Source organism: Phyllostomus discolor, chromosome 11 (assembly GCF_004126475.2).
Source record: "Phyllostomus discolor isolate MPI-MPIP mPhyDis1 chromosome 11, mPhyDis1.pri.v3, whole genome shotgun sequence".
Taxonomy (NCBI): Eukaryota; Metazoa; Chordata; class Mammalia; order Chiroptera; family Phyllostomidae; genus Phyllostomus; species Phyllostomus discolor.
The window spans coordinates 47,984,485-48,003,727 of record NC_040913.2 but is presented as its reverse complement, the minus strand read 5'-3'; the positions used below and the strand labels follow the sequence as shown (position 1 = coordinate 48,003,727).

The 19,243-nt window shown below is 37.1% G+C and overlaps 1 protein-coding gene across 1 annotated transcript in view; it reads left to right on the top strand.

The window, feature by feature from the left end:
- The first annotated feature begins 1,483 nt into the window (after positions 1-1,483).
- LOC114508749 (RCC1 and BTB domain-containing protein 2-like) overlaps positions 1,484-19,243 on the top strand; it is a 43,432-nt gene continuing 25,672 nt past the window's right edge. The window contains 1 exon segment of the mRNA XM_028526809.2: positions 1,484-2,018. Within this exon segment, the coding sequence (XP_028382610.2) occupies positions 2,010-2,018 (9 nt within the window). The 5' untranslated portion in view covers positions 1,484-2,009.

Sequence of the window (19,243 nt, the reverse complement as noted above, 5' to 3'; positions counted from 1 at the left end):
TATTCTGTACAAACAATTGCATGTCTCCTTCTGGAGCTCAGTGGACTATGCTCTGATAATGGGCACAAATTCCACCTATATCAGCTGCAATAAGGGCACCTAGACGTTCTAGAATTTTTCCAATGAAATGTCATTTTCCAGTGAAATGACAAAAGCCAAAGCAAGCAAAACACTGACATGGTCACTCTGGGTTTAAATGTCAGTTATTCTATTTGGCTGTGCTAGTTTTGGCAAATTATTTAAACGTTGAACCTGTGTCCTCTTTTAAAATCCATTGTACAAGCCATCAGCATCCTTGATAGGAACAGCTAATAATATTAGTTTTGGAACATTTTATCAAAATCCATTCAGGTCAAGGTTAAGTGTAGTAATGTGGCAGAAATCACCGAACATTATAATGCTTTGGTGCAATTTACTAAATTCTACTAAAGCCAACAGAAGTGTAGTGTGATACAAGATATTACCACAAATTACTAAAGGGACAGTACGGTTCCAGAGTTTGATCCCAAAGTAACTCAGGTCACCTCCTCAGCACACATCATCATATATTATTTCAGGCTTTGTACTAGAAGGGTACAGGACTTCAGTCCCACTTTAGTGAAGTGAAAGCAAGGGGGAAACTGTTGAAAATCGATTTGAGATCCCTAATGGGGTACCTACCACCTCTAGGAAGGCGGGGACAGAAGGATTGTAGAAAAGGTTGCACAGCATAATACATGCCTCACTCTCAAGAGTCAGGCATCCCCAAATTTCCAAGACTTTGGGGACCAGAGCCACGAAAAAGGTTGGGGGTGTCCCAAATGGAAATTTCCAATAAAAGGGCATATATGAGCCATCGAGGGAGGCGGTGTCCAGTCCTATGGGTCCCTTTCACAGGAGGGGGTGGGTCAGCGAGGAATGGGTGGGGGCGGCAGTGGGCAGCCAGGCGGGAGAGGGGCGAGATGCCTGGCAGGCCCTCTCTAGTGCGCTCCTCTCCTTTCCCCTCCCCGGTCTGCCAGGCACCGGAGCGCCTCTGCTGAAGCCAGGGTGCTGCGAGGGGAGGTGCCAAATTGTCGCAGCGCCGTCCCAGGCAGGCTGTAACGGTGACGCAGGAGGCGGAGCCATACGGCTTGGGCCTGCGCTGAGGTAGGGATTAGGGGACTGCATGGAAGGAAAGTTAGGAGGGGGCGCTGGGGTTGAATCCCGCTAATCTCAGATACCACGGGGCTGGCCACCTTTCCTCGCCTGGCTGCCCGAACTGCTGGTGATGCAGCCGCTGAGAAGCAGCCCCTAGGTGCACAGCCTTGCCTGAACCGTGGGCCAAACCGCCTGTGTGCTACAGCAATTGCGCTAGCCGGGCCTATGCGCAGGCCTGTAGGCTACACCACCACGGAGGCCTAGGGCCGAGGCATCGAGGCATCGCTGCGCGTGCGCAAACCCACTAGTTGTAGTGGGCTGGACACCAGACTCTGGGAATGTGCCCCACCCAGGTTTTGAGCTGAGGCGGTGCTGCGCTGGGGCGAGGCTGCTGGCGGTATAGGCTCCACCGGTTAGAGTTTGTTTGGGTTGCCCCAGGACTATTGCCTGCCAGGAGACTTCCCTTTTTGGGCTAGCCTGGCTTCGGGGCGTTGTGAGCTTTGGGCGGGGTGTCTTCCTTGGAGTTTCTCTCTCCCTTCCCACGCGCAGACTACTGATCTTTTTGTATCCATTCCCTGGACCCTGGTCTCCAGTCCCATCAGTCTAATTACCTAGTCCCTGGCTCCGAACAGGCTAACTCTTTGTGCTTTCCACGTTTGGTCCTGATTTACACGGCTAGCACAGACAGTTTGACCAAGCTAAGGCGAGGCTGTTTTTAAACTGAAGTGGAAAGGATGAAGATAAATCATTATTTTAAACAGGAAGATTTGTTCTTTGGGAAATTACATAAAATGTTGGAACAGTTGTAGTCAAGGACTGTAACAGCATGGATGTCATAGAACTGCCTGGTACTGCGCTTGGCGACTTAATCTCTGTCCGAGCTGAATGAAAGCATGAAAACGGTAAAATTCACACAGTGTCATAGAAAGCTCTTTTTCCCAAAGTTCAGGAAGTGACAGTCACTAATGTTTATTGAGCCTCCTGGCCTTACACCCTATTGGTACTAACTTTCTGCATGGTTTTATACCTTACTTGGGCGAAGGTGCTAAAGTTAGTTTCCTGACTCCTGGGGCTGCTTGGAACATTTTTCACAGTATCATTACTGTGGGCCCGGTAATCTTATATGATGTGCTGATACAGACATTTGGGGCTGGAATAGAAGAAACACTATCAAAGAATCTGAATACTCTAGGTTAAATATATTTCTATTGTATTTTACAGGGCGTTCGGTAGTCTCTATTATCAGTTGGAATATGGTATTGCACACCCCACTCCCAGCACAGAGACCTGGTTGCCGTTATGGGCCTTCTCAAACCTTAGGGCCTAAGCATTTTCTATTTTGCCCATGTTCAAAGCTTACTTTCCCCCTCCACCCAAATTTGCATGACACTCAACTTTATTAAAGTCTCAAAACAATTGCCATCATTTTAGGGAGGTGGTGACCTCTTATAAATTAGCCACTGTTTTTGTTCTCCAACCTCTTACTCTGCTCTACTTGGCACTTACTACTTTATTATATTTTTGTATGTGTATGATCTGGCTCCTCCATAATCAGGTCTCAGTGGATATTTGTTAATTGTATAAATGAAATTGAATCTGACTCCAGAAATATTTTGCGGTGAATCCTCAGCTTGGTTTTACTCATTCATTCATTTAACAAACGTTTATTGAGTGGCTGCTTTGTGTCAGATCCTGACTAGGTGTTCAGGATATGTCAGTGAACAAAACAGACAAAAGATGTTTTTTTCTGGAGCTTACATTCTAGCAAAGAATGATTAACAACAGATATTTTTAATGTTAGAAAAGTATAACTGCTATGAAAAAAGAGAACAAAGAAAGGGGACTGGTAGTGCACATGTTGGTTGCGATTTTAAACAGCATGGTTACTGTGGGCCTGAAGGATAAACTGAAGGTGATATTTACGATAGAGAATTTGTTTTTAGGATTAAATGTCTTTCTAGGAGAAAATTTTCCTTGCCATTTTCTACTATGTCTTTCAAGGGGGCCCATAGCATGACCATTGTGGCAAATGTCATCTTTTATAATCTATAGGTAAAAAAGTATTTTTCCAAATTGAATTCAGTTATTCAGGGTTTTACATTTAACTCCGCATATCAAACCAAGAGACAGGGCTCTTACATGGAAGAGACTGGCCAAAGGAATACTATAGATGTGCTGAGAAAAATTGTATATATTTTTTTTACATTTTACTATGCTTTGCAATTTCTTTTTAATGAACTTCTGACTGTATATGGCTTGTGAAATTGTTTTCAAAGAGTGGTTGTTTCTTTTATTTGAAAATGTGTCACAGATTCATCTGGTCTGATGTCATGCTTTAAGGTATTAAATTATTGCTCTTACAGACTTTTGAATGAACCAAACAAGACTAACTACATTTCTGTCCATCATTAAAGGATGCTTAGAGAAAGAGGCCGATGGAGAGAAATGAGTTTAGAAAGCAAAGTGTGTTTCCCTTCAGGTACTTTACTTACATAGATTATAAACACTATGTTTAAGTATCAAAGACTGTTGATCTAGAACTAGAAATGTAGGTAACCACAAGATTTGCTTATGCCTTTAAGAGACTGTCATATTTAATTTTGGTTTCATTACTTGGCAAAACTGAAATTAGAATGCCCCTAAGATATGACTACTGTTGAGGTTTCCTGGAGTTGAATATAAATCAAAACTGACTAGGCAAGAGAGATTTGAGACCAAGAATGCAACGACCATTGTTACAGAATGACACCTAGCACTGCTGTTCAAGGCTAAAACACAGGCATACATGAGGATATTTACTTCAAAGGAGGTATCTTACCTCTATGAGAAGGATACCCATAGTGTCCTTCAATGGAAGGCTGATGTGATCTCTTACTTTCATTATCCAGAAAAAAAACATGTGTCTAGTTCATGTGGTGATCCCATCTTAACAACATGAAAGTCTTCATGAAATCTAAGACATAATAGGTTTTCCCAGCATTAATTGGACATCAGAGTGTCAGCTAATATGTCTTTTATATATTTTCAGTTTTGCTAATCTAACCTGAGCTCATACCAATTATGTATATATCCTGTGGAAGACAATTTGAGCTGAAAAGCACCAGTGGGTAATAGTATATGAACAGGTCATAAATTGTAACCACGTTATAACTGAACAAAATGAATCCCCAATGAAAATGTGCCAATTTCAAGAGGGCCTACAATGTTGAACTAATATGTTGTGGGGCAAAAATCTTTATGGTTAGGATTCTATTTAATGGACATGTTAGGATTTTTTAATTTTTGTATTAGATCTATAAATACCTAAATTTCAAATGGGTTTACAAATGTCTTAAGAACCATTTCGTTTTAGCTAATTGAACAATCTAAACAATTTGTATAGTTTATGTTGATTATTTTACATATTTGAGAGTGACACTGTTTCTATGTGTGATTCAGATTACTGAGCAGCTCAGTAATGTCTTCCAACCAGACATAGTTTTGCTTTGGACTGAAGGTATGTTTCATTACTCTTGGGTGAATTTTGGGAACTTTTTACAAAAACTAATTAATGTAGAAACTGTATTTCTGTGTTCTACAAGTCAGTTTGCTATTTATCATAAGCATGGTAATATCATTTCCTTAGAGGCTGTGCTTTAGTTTTCGTTGTGCTTTTAGTGATTTAGTTTTGTCTATCTTATTTGTAATTGTCCCACTTTTGTTAGGAGTTGTGTTGGTATCTTACTGTTATTTGTTATAGATTTATGACATCTCATTCAAGTGGAACTAAATTATAGCTATCATCCTTGTTTGCAAATAACAATTGGGATCATGTTTTATTACTTTATATTAATTTATATTATTTACAACTTACAGGTGACATATATTTAATGACTCAGCTAAGCATGAAGATGGGAACCATTATTATCCCATTGACATTTACTTGGTCTGGAGCCATTAACACACTGGTGCTGTAAACTGTCTTCTGATGTCCTAAAAGATACTGTCCTGTGTACTTTACTGTCCTGTTTCTTTGGTTATAAAAGTATCATCAATTGTATTTGTTGCCCAGAAGGGAGAATTTGTTAACAGCATTTAATTCTATATTGCAAGAAAACTTTTGTATGTATTATGTTTCTCAGGCTTAGCTTTAGAATTGACTCTTATTATTAAGTTAAATTAACAAAATACATAACACTGGGCTTTCTGTGCAGAAATTACAGGTGTTTTTTTCTTTTTTTTCCTTGAATCATTTATAAAGTAATCAGCAATTAGGAGCTTTTGATTAACTGAGAAATATCAGTTTCCATGAAAAATGCTTTGCTCTCTAGTTTATTAGCTCTTAAGGCCCATGAATAGCATTCAGTTGGGCAATGTTGACATAAGAACCTAAGAGATGGATATGGTTTTGCTCCACATGATTTTGTTTCTTTCTTCTGTGTATTTGCTTCAGGTTCACTGCCTACTGCAAGCACTAATACTTGTTGATGAATTAGGCAAATGAATGTATGTCCTATAATCAGTTTAACTTACTATTTATGTCAGAAGTATTGCCAAGTAATAATGACATGTCATATTAGCAGACACACTGGTTAACAATGATTGCTTCACCAACAATAACATGTAGAGACTTCCTATTATATGTTTTGTACACAGAAATAAATTATTTGAACTATTCTTTGAAAGAATTTAGAATGTATATATTTATCATGTTTGGTCATCGAAAGACTTTCTTCTTGTACACCAGTAGTCAACTGTATAGTTATTAATTAACAGTGTAGGGGAACTCTCAAAATACAATGTGTAAGACAAGAAGTTACCTATCCTAAACAGGGATAATTTGGAAAGTTATTGAACTATACACATTTAGGAAAATTACCAAAATAGGAAATATCATGCCAAAGATTATCTTAGTTGATGTATTTTTTCTTTCCTTTTATTGATTTTCAGAGGCAGAGAAAGAGGAAGGGGGGAGAGAGAGGGAGATATCAATCTGTTGCTCCACCCATTCATGTATTCATTGGTTCTTTTTTAAAAATTGATTTTGAGGGAAGGAGAAGGGGAGGGAGAGAGGGAGAGAGAGAAAGAAAGAAATATTGATTTTTTTCACTTACTTATGCATTCATTGGCTGTTTTTTGTATGTACCCTGACCAGGGATTGGAAATGGTAACCTTGGCTATCGGGATGACACTCTAACCAACTGAGCTATCTGGTCAGGGCCTCTCCCATATTCTTTTTATATTATAAAACAAATATCAGTGCAGTAAGATTCTGTAATAACATAGTTTTTAAATTATATTTAGACAAAATGAGGAAATGCATAAGAAACTATTTTGCAAAGCACAAGGCATCTTTTTATATGAGTAATTAACTATGTACATGAGTTAAGTCATATATTCCAAAACTTGTGTAGGGCAAAACCCAATAAAGTAACATATAGGATGTATCATGCAGGATGATCTTATGTTGTGACACTATCAATTTGAAGAATGTATTCCCAATATAAATGCTAGTTTCTGCTCTGAGTCTGTAAGAAATATTGCACTCCTATGCAGAAAAGGGGAAAATTTGTATATAGCTTTAAGCCAGGAGTAAAAAACACATTTTTGCTATTCTAATACACTAATAGAAAGCTTTTCTCTATTTTGGATTATTCTTCTATGACATTTAAGATAAAATACTTTGTCTATGATATCTGACTGCTATATTCCTATGGCACTGATAAAATTTTATTTTACAGATGTAGAAAGAAATTGTGGATAATGTGTTGTCACATTCAAACCTATATTGAATTCCTGTGTCCATGGTCAAGGCAATATTAAAATAGTGGCATTCTGATTCCAAGATGTTGTTTTCCTTAACATTGGGTTATCCCCCCATACTCAGATGATTAATTTAAGCATAGCATTTTGAAAACTGTCTTGTTAGATGAAAAAGTCAGATCATATCAATTCACTGATAGAATTACAAGGCAAATCTTATCTCTGGCACTACATCCATCAAAACTTTCCTATGAAAAAAATACCCATCAAAGACATGCCATATAACAGGGTCCAGCACAAATAATGCCCCTTTTTTATTACAAAATCATAAGCATGTAATTCTGTAACATAATAATATCATACTCAAGCACACTATATGACATTTTAGGTGAAATGTTCAAATTAAAACTATAAAGTTTTACATCCATGTTATTACCCTACCAACCACACTCAAGCAGGTGTTATTTCTGCTGGACCCTGTGTATGTCAGTATATCTATAACACATTAAAATACTGTGTTCTCTGCATGTTTTTAAACTTTACCAAATATGTATAATTCTGTAACTTAGTGATTTTGGTCAAAATTGTTTTGGAGATTTATCTATATTGATTGTAGATAATTTAATCAATTGCTGTATAGAACGCTATGCCACAGTTTATAGCTTGCTAGTTCTAGTTTTTTTAAACTGTTATTTTTATATTATTATTTAATATTATATTATTATTTTTTTATTGTTCTGTTTTTGCAAAGAAAATTATGTATATGTTTCAGAGTTTATCCAGACCATTGGTTCCCAAACTACAAGGCATGAATTATTAGTGATCTTGAAATTATTTTAGTGGGTTGAGACAAGCATTTTGTTTAAAAATGAAATAAAGAAAGATAAGATAGAGCAGGGTAAAATAGAATAGAATAAAATAGAAAAAATAGAAAAGAAAATATCACTAAGCAGCTCATGTAGTAAGGGTAAGATTTTGTGAAAATTTTACAAACTATAGTTTCAAATATAGGTATGTATCAAAAAAGATGGAAAGACAGCACTGTTGAATGCTTCTCTAAAGTTGCTATTATCAGTTTATGTTCTTTCCAGCAATTCAAGTGTCTTTGGTCTGCATCATCACCAATACTAGGTGTTTTCCCACTCTAATGTTGCAGATTTGATGGGCAAGAGCTATCTTATTGTGATTGCATTTCCACAGTAAATTCCTTGGTGAATTTGAGCATCCTTTCATATGTTTATTAATTTCTTCTTCTGTGATTGTATTCTTTGCCCATTTCTAAACTGGTTTTGTCTTTTTTCTTATTGACTTTTAGGTATTCTTTTTTTTCTGTTTGAAGTATTTTTTAAAATATATTTTATTGATTATGCTATTACAGTTGTCCCATTCCCTCCTTCTCTCCCCTCCACCCTGTACCACCTCTCCCACCCACATTCCCCCCACTTTAGTTCATGTCCATGTGTCATACTTATGAGTTCTTTAGCTTCTACATTTCCCATACTATTCTTGCCCTCCCCCTATCTATTTTCAACCTACATTCTATGCTACTTATTCTCTATACCTTTTCCCCCTCTCTCCTCCTCCCACCCCCCTGCTGCTAACCCTCCATGTGCCCTCCATTTCTGTGGTTCTCTTCCTGTTCTAGTTGTTTACTTAGTTTCTTTTGGTTTTGCTTTAGGTGTGGTTGTTAATAATTGTGAGTTTGCTGTCCTTTTACTATACATGTTTTTTCTTTATCTTCTTTTCTTAGATAAGTCCCTTTAACATTTCATAAAATAAGGGCTTGGTGATGATGAACTCCTTGAACTTGACCTTATCTGAGAAGCACTTTATCTGCCCTTCCATTCTAAATGAGAGCTTTGCTGGATAGAGCAATCTGGGATGTAGGTCCTTGTCTTTCATGACCTGGAATATTTCTTTCCAGCCCCTTCTTGCCTGTAAAGTCTCTTTGGAGAAATCAGCTGACAGTCTGGTGGGAACTCCTTTGTAGGTTACTGTCCCCTTATCTCTTGCTGCTTCTAGGATTCTCTCCTTCATTTTTACCTTGGCTAATGTAATTATGATGTGCCTTGGTGTGTTTCTTCTTGCGTCCAACTCCTTTGGGGCTCTCTGAGCTTCTTGGGTTTCTTGGAAGACTATTTCCTTTGCCAGATTGGGGAAGTTCTTTATTATTTGTTCAAATATGTGCTCAATTTGTTGCTTTTCCCCTTCCCCTTCTGGTACCCCTATAATTCGGATGTTGGAACGTTTAAAGATGTCCTGGATGCTCTTAAGCTTCTTCTCGTTTTTTTGAATTCTTATTTCATCATGCTTTCCTGCTTGGTTGATTCTATCTCCCTTCTGGTCCACTGTATTGTTTTGAGACTCAGTTTCCTTCCCTTCACTACTGGCTCTCCTCCGTATATCTTCCTGCATCTTTTTTATGGTAACCTGCATCTTTTCATCTAATTTGCTCCCAAAATCAACCAATTCTGTGAGCTTTCTGATCACCAGTGTTTTGAACTGTGCATCTGATAGATTGGCTATTTCTTGGTCGCTCAAAAGGATGAGTCCTGGGGGACTGATCTGTTCTGTTGGAAACATATCTCTCCCCATCTCTCCTTTTTTTAAAATTTTTTTTCCCCTGGTCTGGTTGCTCTAGTTACGGTGGGAGGTGGAGCCTTAGGTGTTCACCGGGGCTAGGCACCCCAGTCGCTAGATTGTGACATTATATGTGGGGGCGGGGGTGGGGGTGGGGGCGGGGATGGGAGGGAACAATGGCGGTAGTTCCATTCTCCTGGGATCTCAGACCCTTCTCTGGGATCCTGGGCTGCGAGCTCTGCCCTGGTCCACAATCGCCACCTCACTGGGTCTGCCAGCAGCAGCTTGCGTACTCAGGGACCACTGCTGCGTTCTTGCACGCCAGAGGGCTGTCGCGTCTATTTCTCGCCAAGTTTTCCCCAACCTCTGCGGGACCACCCAGCTTGTCCTCGGCCCCTCCTACCAGTCTGGTTGTACGGGTTTACTTCAACTTCTTGGCTGTCCGACTTCCATTCAGATAAATCCTCTGTCAGTTCTGGGTGTTATTCTGTCTGTAAATTATTGTTATTCTAATCTTGGTTGTGTGAGGAGGTATGGTGCATCCACCTATTCCTCCATCTTGCCAGAAGTCCAATTTTTAGGTATTCTTTATATATTCTGGATACTAACCCTTTGTCATCTGTGTTAGATATGTTGAAAATATCTTCTCCCATTCTTTAGTAGGTTTTTCCCTTTGTTCATTTTGGGTTTTATTATGCCAAAATTTTAAGCTTTAATGTAGTAAAATTTATAAGTCTTTTCTTTGTGGCATAAAGCTTTTGTGTTGTGCCCTGCCCTGAGATCATAAAGGTATTTTCTATACTTTGTCCCAAAAGTTTAAAAGTTTTGCTTTTTTCACATTCCAGATGGTTTCCCTTGCATTTTCTATGTTGAAATACTACAGATTAAACTTTTTTTAGTATGTTTTTCCATATGTTACGTTGTCCAGATTATTGAAGCTTGCCCTCCAAACTTATAAAGTATAAGCTCTAAAAGTTATATTTTACAATATTGATTTTTAATAATTCAGCAACTCTTTATGACTTTTTAATAATAAAGTTGATAGCATTTTTAAAACTGTATTTTCATTAGGTAAAGAAAGACTTTATTAAAGTTCCAAGATGGTAAATTCTTTTTCTTCTCTGTTTTTTTCTATATGTTTATATCACAGTGGAATGATTTTTAAAAAGCCATTTTTTCACAATGCTAGAGAATTCAATATTGTTTCACAGTACTGTACAATAATATTTAATCTTGAATTATTTTTGTATGTTGGATATTGACTATATTGGGAATTCCAACCAACAAAAATGAAGTTGTGTTAATGGAATGCTACTGAATGTTATTTATTTGAACATAGTAATTTTATATTCCACACATGCAAGTATATCTTAACTTCATTAGTCAAACAAACAGAATGGCTCATTTTTCATCATTCTTATTTTTAAATAGTTACTATTCTTGAAATTTATAAAAGACCCTGAGAAGAAAAGCTATTTATTTTTCCCCTTAAAAACCCAGGATATATAGCTGTTTAAAAAAATCTGTAATGATTGATATCAAGTGATTTCCAGGATATATTAATAAGTGGGGGGGAAAAAGCAACTCACAAAGGAGTATATAAATTATTTTGTGTAAGAAGGAACTGAGTAATGAAAACACATAGTTTATCTTCTCATTTTTGCAAAAAAGAAACAAAGGAAGAATAAACCAGAATCCAGTGAAATTGGGTAACTACAATGGTAGAAGGATGAAGTGGGGTGGGGACAACCCAGGATACTGTTCAATTATCTTAGCATATTAACAAGATTTCCCTCCTACCAGGAAGACAAGTGGTCTTAAGTACAGTGAGGGCACTCACATCTCTATTTTGGTTCCTGTTCTTTTTCTTTTATTTTTAAAGTATTATATTATTTTAATTTTATTTTTCCATTACCATTAGTCCCTTTATACTCTGCTTCCCCCAGCAATCACCACACTGTTGTACATGTCCATGAGTCCTTTTTCTTTTTTGCTGAACTCCTCCACCCTCTACCACCACTGCCCCTTACCTGTCATCCTGCTTTCTGTCTATGAATCTGACTCTATTTTGCTTGTTAGTTCAATTTATTTATTAGATTCCACATATGAGTGAAATCATATGGTATTTGTCTTTCTCTGACTAGCTTATTTCATTTAGCATAATGTTTTTCAGTTTCATCCATACTATCACAAAGGGTAAAACTTCTTTTTTACAGCCAAGTACTATTCCATTGTGTAAATGTTACGTAGTTATTTTATCCACTCATTTGCTGGTGGACATTTGGGCTGCTTCCATATCTTGGCAATTGTAAATAATGCTGCAGTGAACATAGGGGTGCTTATGCTTTTCAATTAATGCTTTGGGTTCCTTTGGATATATATTCCTGGAAGTGGGATCACTGAGTCAAAAGGCAGATCCAGTTTTAATTCTTTGAGGTATCTCTTTACTGCTTTCCACAGTGGCTGCACCAATCTGCATTCCCACCAACAGTGCAAAAGGGTTCCCCTTTCTCCACATCCTCACCAGCACTTGTTGTTTGTTGATTCATTGATGATAGCCATTCTGACAGGTGTGAGATGGTATTTCATTGTGGTTTTAATTTCCATTTCTCTGATGATTAGTGACATTGAGCAGTTTTACATATGTGTATTGGCCATCTGTATGTCCTCTTTGGAAAAGTGTCTATTCAGGTCCTTTGCCCATATTTTTAGTTGGGTTATTTGTTTCTTTTGTGTTGAATTTTTTAAGTTCTTTATAAATTTTTCATGTTAATCCCTTATGAGGTGTATTGGTGAGTATGTGCTCCCATTCTGTGGGTTGTCTTTGTTTTGTTGATCTTTTCCTTTGCTTGCACAAACCTTTTAGTTTGATGTAGTCCCATTAATTTATTTTTTTTCTTTTGTTTCCCTTGCATGGGGAGGTACATCTGATAAAATATTGCTATGAGCAATGTCTGAGATTTTGCTGCCTATGTTTTTTAGCCAGAGCAATCAGACAAGAAGAAATACAAGGCATCCAAATTGGAAAGGAAGAAATAAAACTGTCTTTATTTGCAGATGATATGATACTGTACATAGAGAACCCCAAAGATTACACCAAGAAACTACTACAACTGATAAATGAATTCAGCAAAGTAGGGGGATACAAAATTAATGTCCATAAATCATTTGCATTTTTATGTACCAATAATGGACAGAAAGGGAAATTAAAAAAATAATCCAATTCACAGTTGCTTCAAAAATAATAAAATACCTAGGAATAAACCTAACAAGGATGTAAAAGACTTGTTCTTGGGAAATTATAAGACACTGAAGAAAGAAATTGAAGAGGATCCCAATAAGTGGAAGCATGTTCATGGATAGGAAGAATTAACATCATTAAAATGTCCATACTACCCAAAGCAATCTAGAGATTCAGTGCAATTCCTATCAAGATTTGCATGACATATTTCACAGAACTAGAACAAATATTTCAAAAATATGGAACCACAAAAGACCCCACATAGCAACACAAGACTGAGAAAGAAGAACAAACTTAAAGGAATCATGCAACCTAATATCATATTGTACTATAAGGCCATAGTCATCAAAACAGCATGGTACGGACATAAAAACAGACACATAGGTCAATGGAGCAGAGTAGAGTCCAGAAATAAACCCACACCTTTATAGTCAGTTAATATTCAACAGAGGAAGCAAGCACATACAATGGCTTAAAGATAGTTTATTCACTAAATGGCATTGAGTAAATTGGACAGATACATGCAGAAAAACAAAACTAGGCCTCCTCCTTAGAACACACACAAGAATAATTCAAAATGGGTGAAAAACTTAAATGTTAAACCCAAAACAAAAATTATAAAAGAACGTGGTCCCCTTTCTCTATTTGCTTTTTTTTTTTTTTGCCAATGAATTATCTTCCTCTCCTTTTTCTTTTCTTTCTCTTTATTCTCATCCTTGTCCTCTTTTTATTTCTATTGAATAAATTTGGGGCAGATATGGGAAAGATATTTTCAGTTAAGATGGTACAAAAAATAGAATTCCCAATAGAATTAGTATCCGGTATACAAAAATCTGTATTCAAAGGATGCTTTGAATGGATATATTTCGTTCTACTCTGAGCCATGTGCTGTGGTGGTTAAAGCAATGAAAGTGTGATACCTCCCTCTCTTAACGCACTTGCAAATTAATAGCAACTAGATCTTGTTTTATAAATTTGTGAGAAAAGCCCAAGTGGTCCTTTTAAAAATAAGCATGTCTTTTCCAAACATGATTTGTATGAATTGCCATGGTTTGAGTTATAATTATTCTGAATATGTTGTTTTTCCTTATATTATAAGAGACCTTTTTACAGCTGTGGAAAACAAAATTTTAACAGGCATATAAGACTTGACCTTATTTTGATAATTGTTTTTGTCTGTTTATTTTAAGGCTCTTACTACTTATAGATAATAGATAAAATGTTCTCATGTTAGCACTTGAAATATGGATTGTATTTGAGTAACTAGAATCCAACTTAAATCCAAACTGAAATTGTTAAATATCATTTCATTAAATTGCTTTTTATCTTTAGTGATGAGATAGTTGACTGTAATGATTGAACCACAGTTCAGACCCTATATCTTGTTATAGGGTTGCTTCTGCTGTTACTTGTACATGGTAGAAAATAGTTATTGTGGAGATGGTTAATTAAGGCAGAAACATTCAGTGTTGTTGCTACATACTTGATGGATGTTTCAGATTTTTTTGTTAAAGTCTAGGATATCAAGGCTCTGTTCATTTATTCATCCTTTCATACTTATCATTCATTACTCCTTCCTCCCACCGCCCCTCAGCTTAGTAAATCATATATTCCTCAGTGGAGCTGAGAATTGATAAATCCGTGCCTCACAGTGATTTGGAATTTTCCAAGCCCAGGGAAAATTTGACCAAAGTCTAAAATTTATTATTCTTTATCTATAGGAATACAGCTCTGAAATGAAAATTTTTACTTATTTCCTTTTAGATTTAAGAATCTACATTTATCCTGGGATTACTTTTTCAAACCTTAGCAGAAGGATTTCTATAAGGAGCCATATAGCAGTACCAGAACTGTTAAAACACCTTTGGGTTTTATAGCTGTTAACTCCCATGTCTAAGACTTAATTCCTTTATCTTCTTTTTACCATATTTGAGTTTAACTTATTTTTTGTTAATTAGAAGTAATTTTAACTTGTCTAGTTTCATTCAACACATGGGATGCTGATTTAACCACATACTTTTTCCTCGAGACTGCACGGGATCAAATCCATATGGAAGAAGAACTTCCCCCCTTTTATGGAGAAAGTGGCAAGTTTAGAAAAAAATGTGCCCTTGGAGCATGTGTTTTCTGTCACATGAAGTACTTCAACAGACATTTATTGGTCATCTGATGGGAAGATCAATGAGATAATACCTAGCTTTAAGGGGCTCACAGTGTAGTGACTAAGATGACCACAGATATTTTTGTGGATATATAGAATGTAAAGGGTAAAGAAGCCAACAGGGAACTATGTATATTATCTGAGGAGTAGAGAAGGGGTACCCAGAGATGGTCACATTTGAGCTGGTAAAGGAGTACAGGCCATACCCTACTTTCACAAACAATACTGTCCTGAAGAAGGGTTTGAGTTAAACAACTCAAACTCTGGTATGTTTACTCCATTCCCAGGTATTTATTTTTTTTTTTTTAATTTTAAAGATTTTATTTTTACTTATTTTTAGAGAGGAAGGGAGGGAGAGAGGGAAACATCAATGTGTGGTTGCCTCTAATGTGATCCCTACTGGGGACCTGGCCTGCAAGGCATGTGCCCTGACTGGGAATTGAACTGGTGATCCTTTGATTTGCAGGCCCGCATGCAATCCACTGAGCTACACTAGCCAGAGCCAATGTGTAATTTTCATTTTTTTCCATATGCTGTATTTTACATTGTATTATGACAACTTAATAATTGTTTGTAGTTAAGTGAAGTATAATAATCCACTTGGTTCTTATATCAATGGAAAAACAATTATGCAGTTAGCACACACTCAAAGGAATAATAAAATGCAGTTTGGTCTTGAACTTTATGAAGCTCTATTTCCTTAATTATGATTTTCTTGAGCTAATATTAAAATTATGCCAGCAAAAGATGGTGGAGGTGGACTGGATATGACAAAGTATAAAAGAAAGCTGGCCCAGGATTCTTGCCTATGGTAGCATTCCTTGCAGGAAAGATTACCTGGGCCAAAGTATGACTGAATTCTAGGGACATGATCTTGATCATATGTGTTGCTAAACTTTTGTTCCTTAGTAGCACCTTTTTCCCCCATACAGAATTTTCTATTGCCTGCTCTTGGCTCTTGTTCAGCCAGTTGCTAGCTTAACAGTTGGGCACAGAGGTCTCTGGGTGCTTTCTACAGAGATGGCTTCCATCCTGCAGGTGGCTGCAGCATGATTGAAGCTCCTACAGGGTGCTGCATGTGAATCTTATATATACTTTTATTATAGGGGTGTATACACAATGTTATATATATGGAATACACATATACTCTATGTATGTACATATGTATACAACATATATGATATATATATAACTATAGACACTCATAATTATCCTGGACAGAAGAATGTATTTCTCTTCTGTGAACAAATTTGCTTCAGTTCCTTGGGACTGATATTAAATATTTACTTCAAAAAGTGGAAACATATATATTTCATAAAGTTAGTCATCAGTTCCCTATGAACTAGTTCCCCACAGATTTAGAAAACTGCGTTTTTGATGACTAACCTTCAGCAGCCAGCCTTCTGACATTTAAAAAGCACACCTCAGTTGTACTTAAGTTATCTTGTAGTTAATTGTTTTTTATTAAATTGTGAGCTCCTTAAAAGGAGTGATTGTGTCCCATTTTTATACATTCAGTATTGGGCACAATCAATGTTCAGTGATACTGTCAGACCCAATGTTCTCTTGGCCAGTAGTGTTTTTTCACAAATGTACAACTGTAGGTGACATTACAAACACACTAGAATCCCAGTGGTCAGCAGAGTTATGAACTGGGTACTATAGATTTTATACAGGTGCTCCAGGAAGAAAGTTCAAAACAATTTGAAGGTAAATGTTTAGTTGCTGGTTGAATTTACAACCTGATTCTAGGCATCTAAGAAACCACTTTGGTAGCAGGGCAAGTTGAAATCCAAGACACTGCTTGCAAGGAAAAGATCAGGTATCAATCAGTCATATTGCTGCTGCTTTTCTCATTGCATATTGCCATCTGCCCTGTACATGCATGGCAGTCTACAGTGGGCATCGTTCTGTTCATTAGGAACTCCATGGGAACACCAGCCAGAGCCCTTCAAATGCAGGCAAATACTAACTCTACCAGTCGTATAACTTTTTATATGAACTTCTTACTCAGTAACAGACAATATGGAAAGAAATCTGGGCTCACCCACTTGGAAGCTAATGATCTTGGAGGATTACTTAATCTCTCTGTGCCTCAGTTTTCTCATATGTAAAATGGTAATAGCAATGTCTGACAATTGAGATGATTAGGAATAATTTGTAAGAACTCTTTTAACTAGCACACATGACATCTACATTAAATATTTGATGCCACAGCCCAAACATTGTTCTTTTTGAAATTTCAAGACTTAAACAGGACAAAATACTAAAATAAGGGCCTCATAGAAAAGTAGGTTCTTTGATGACATAAAGAGGTGAGTAATTTAAAGTGGAAGCTTAGATTCCATCCTTAGCTCTGAAGTAGACTTGGGTGCTGCCCAAAAGAGAAGACATCATTGTCAGGACAAGGTCTAACAATTCTAGTGGCATGATAAAAGTAAGGTGGCTGCATTTGGCATCAGGGGAGTTCATCCTGGTTCAGGCTCTGCCACTGACTCAAGGAGATTCTGTTAGCAGTGACAAGCTACTTCACCTCTGTGTTAGTTTCCTAGGGCTGCCCTGACAAAGTACTGCAAACTGAAGAGCTTCAAATAACAGAATTTTTTTTAATCCTCATCCAAGGACATGCTTTTGATTTTAGAGATAGGAGAAGGGTTGGAGAGAAAGACAGAGAGAAACACAAATAATCAATCAGTTCCTTCTTGTATGTGCAGCAACCAGGGGCCAAACCCACAACCTAGGCATTGACTGGGAATAGAACCCATGACTTTTCAGTTTACGGGACAATACTCCAGCCAGCTGAGCCACACTGGAGAGGAAGAAATAATAAAAATTATTTTCTCCTAGTTCTGGAGGCTAGAAATCTAAAACCAAGGTGTCAGCAGGGCCATGACTCCTAAGGGTGGAAGGGACAAATATCCTTTTAGGTCTGTAGAAAATAAGTATCTAATATGATCATCTCTCTACCAGAACTCATCCCTGGTAGCGTTGACTTAATAGCTGATGGGAAAGACAGGCCTTGGAAAATTCGTCGCTCCTTTAAATGAAGCAAGAGTATGATGATTATTGAGGGAAATGGCCAAACATGCCATTTGATAGGCATATTGGCTGTTTATTGCATCTTATTATAATGTACAAAAATATTGAAAATTGAAAAGTACATAAATGAAAGTGTTTCCAGTATAGCAAATCAATAAGAGCTCTCTTTGAAATAGCTTTATAATGTCCCCTTTGAGTGCTCTTATTCTCATCATAAGAGCAGATGCTCATGAGGTAAATGTGTGCTGTTTTGAGTTTATAGTCATGTACCACATAATGATGTTTTGGTCTACAAAAATCCATATATGTGATGGTGGTTCCATATGATTATAATGGATTTGAAAAATTCCTATTGTCTAATGACACTGTAACATTATAGTGTAATATATTATAATTGCTTATAGTATTTAGTACATAACATACTATACTGGCTTGCAGCCTAGGAGCAATAGGTTATATATACCATATAGCCTAGGTGTGTGGTAGGCTATAGCATCTAGGTTTATGTAAGTGTTCACATGATGACAAAATTGCCTAACAATGCATTTCTTAGAACTTATCACTGTTGTTAAGCACATGGCTGTAATTGTGTCCCCCTTCATTCATATGTTGAAATCCTAAATGGGAGATGCTTAAGTCACAAGCGTGGTACCCTCAAGAATAGGATTAGCGCCTTTATAAAAGGGGTCTAGAGAGATCCCTAGCCCTTTCCATCATGTGAGGACACAATGAGAAGTCACTAGCAATAAACCAGGAACATGATGGTGCTGGTATCTTGATCTTGGACTTCTCAGCCTCCAGAGCTGTAAGAAATAAATGTCTGTTGGTTATAAGCCACCCAGTCTATGTTTTTTTTATATAGAAGCCCAAATGGACTAAGATACATCAGTACTTCAGAAGGTGACCTTATTTGGAAATGTAGTTTAGTTAAAATGGACCCTAATCCAGTATGCTTAAAAAAAGAAAATTTGACACAGAAACAGATACGCATAGAGGAGAAGATGATGTGAAGACACAGGGAAGAGATGGCCATCTATAAGCCAAGGAGAGAGGCCTGAAACAGGACCTTCCTTTATAGCCCTCAGAAGGAACCAAACAAGCTGATACCTTGATTTTGAACTTCTAGCCTTAGAAATGTGAGAAAATGAATTTCTGCTGTTAAGCCATTCCATTTGTGGTGCTTTGTTAACAATAGCTCTGGCAAACTAATGCACACACTTTATGGGCATTTCTTCCTACCAGTACCCAAATCTGAGTGGAGGATAAGGGAACCTAATAGCTGTTTAAACTGCAGGTCAGAGATGACCCATGACCTGAAATTTCTGGACAGTTTCCTTGGTGTCACCTTCAGCCTTGTTCTTTTT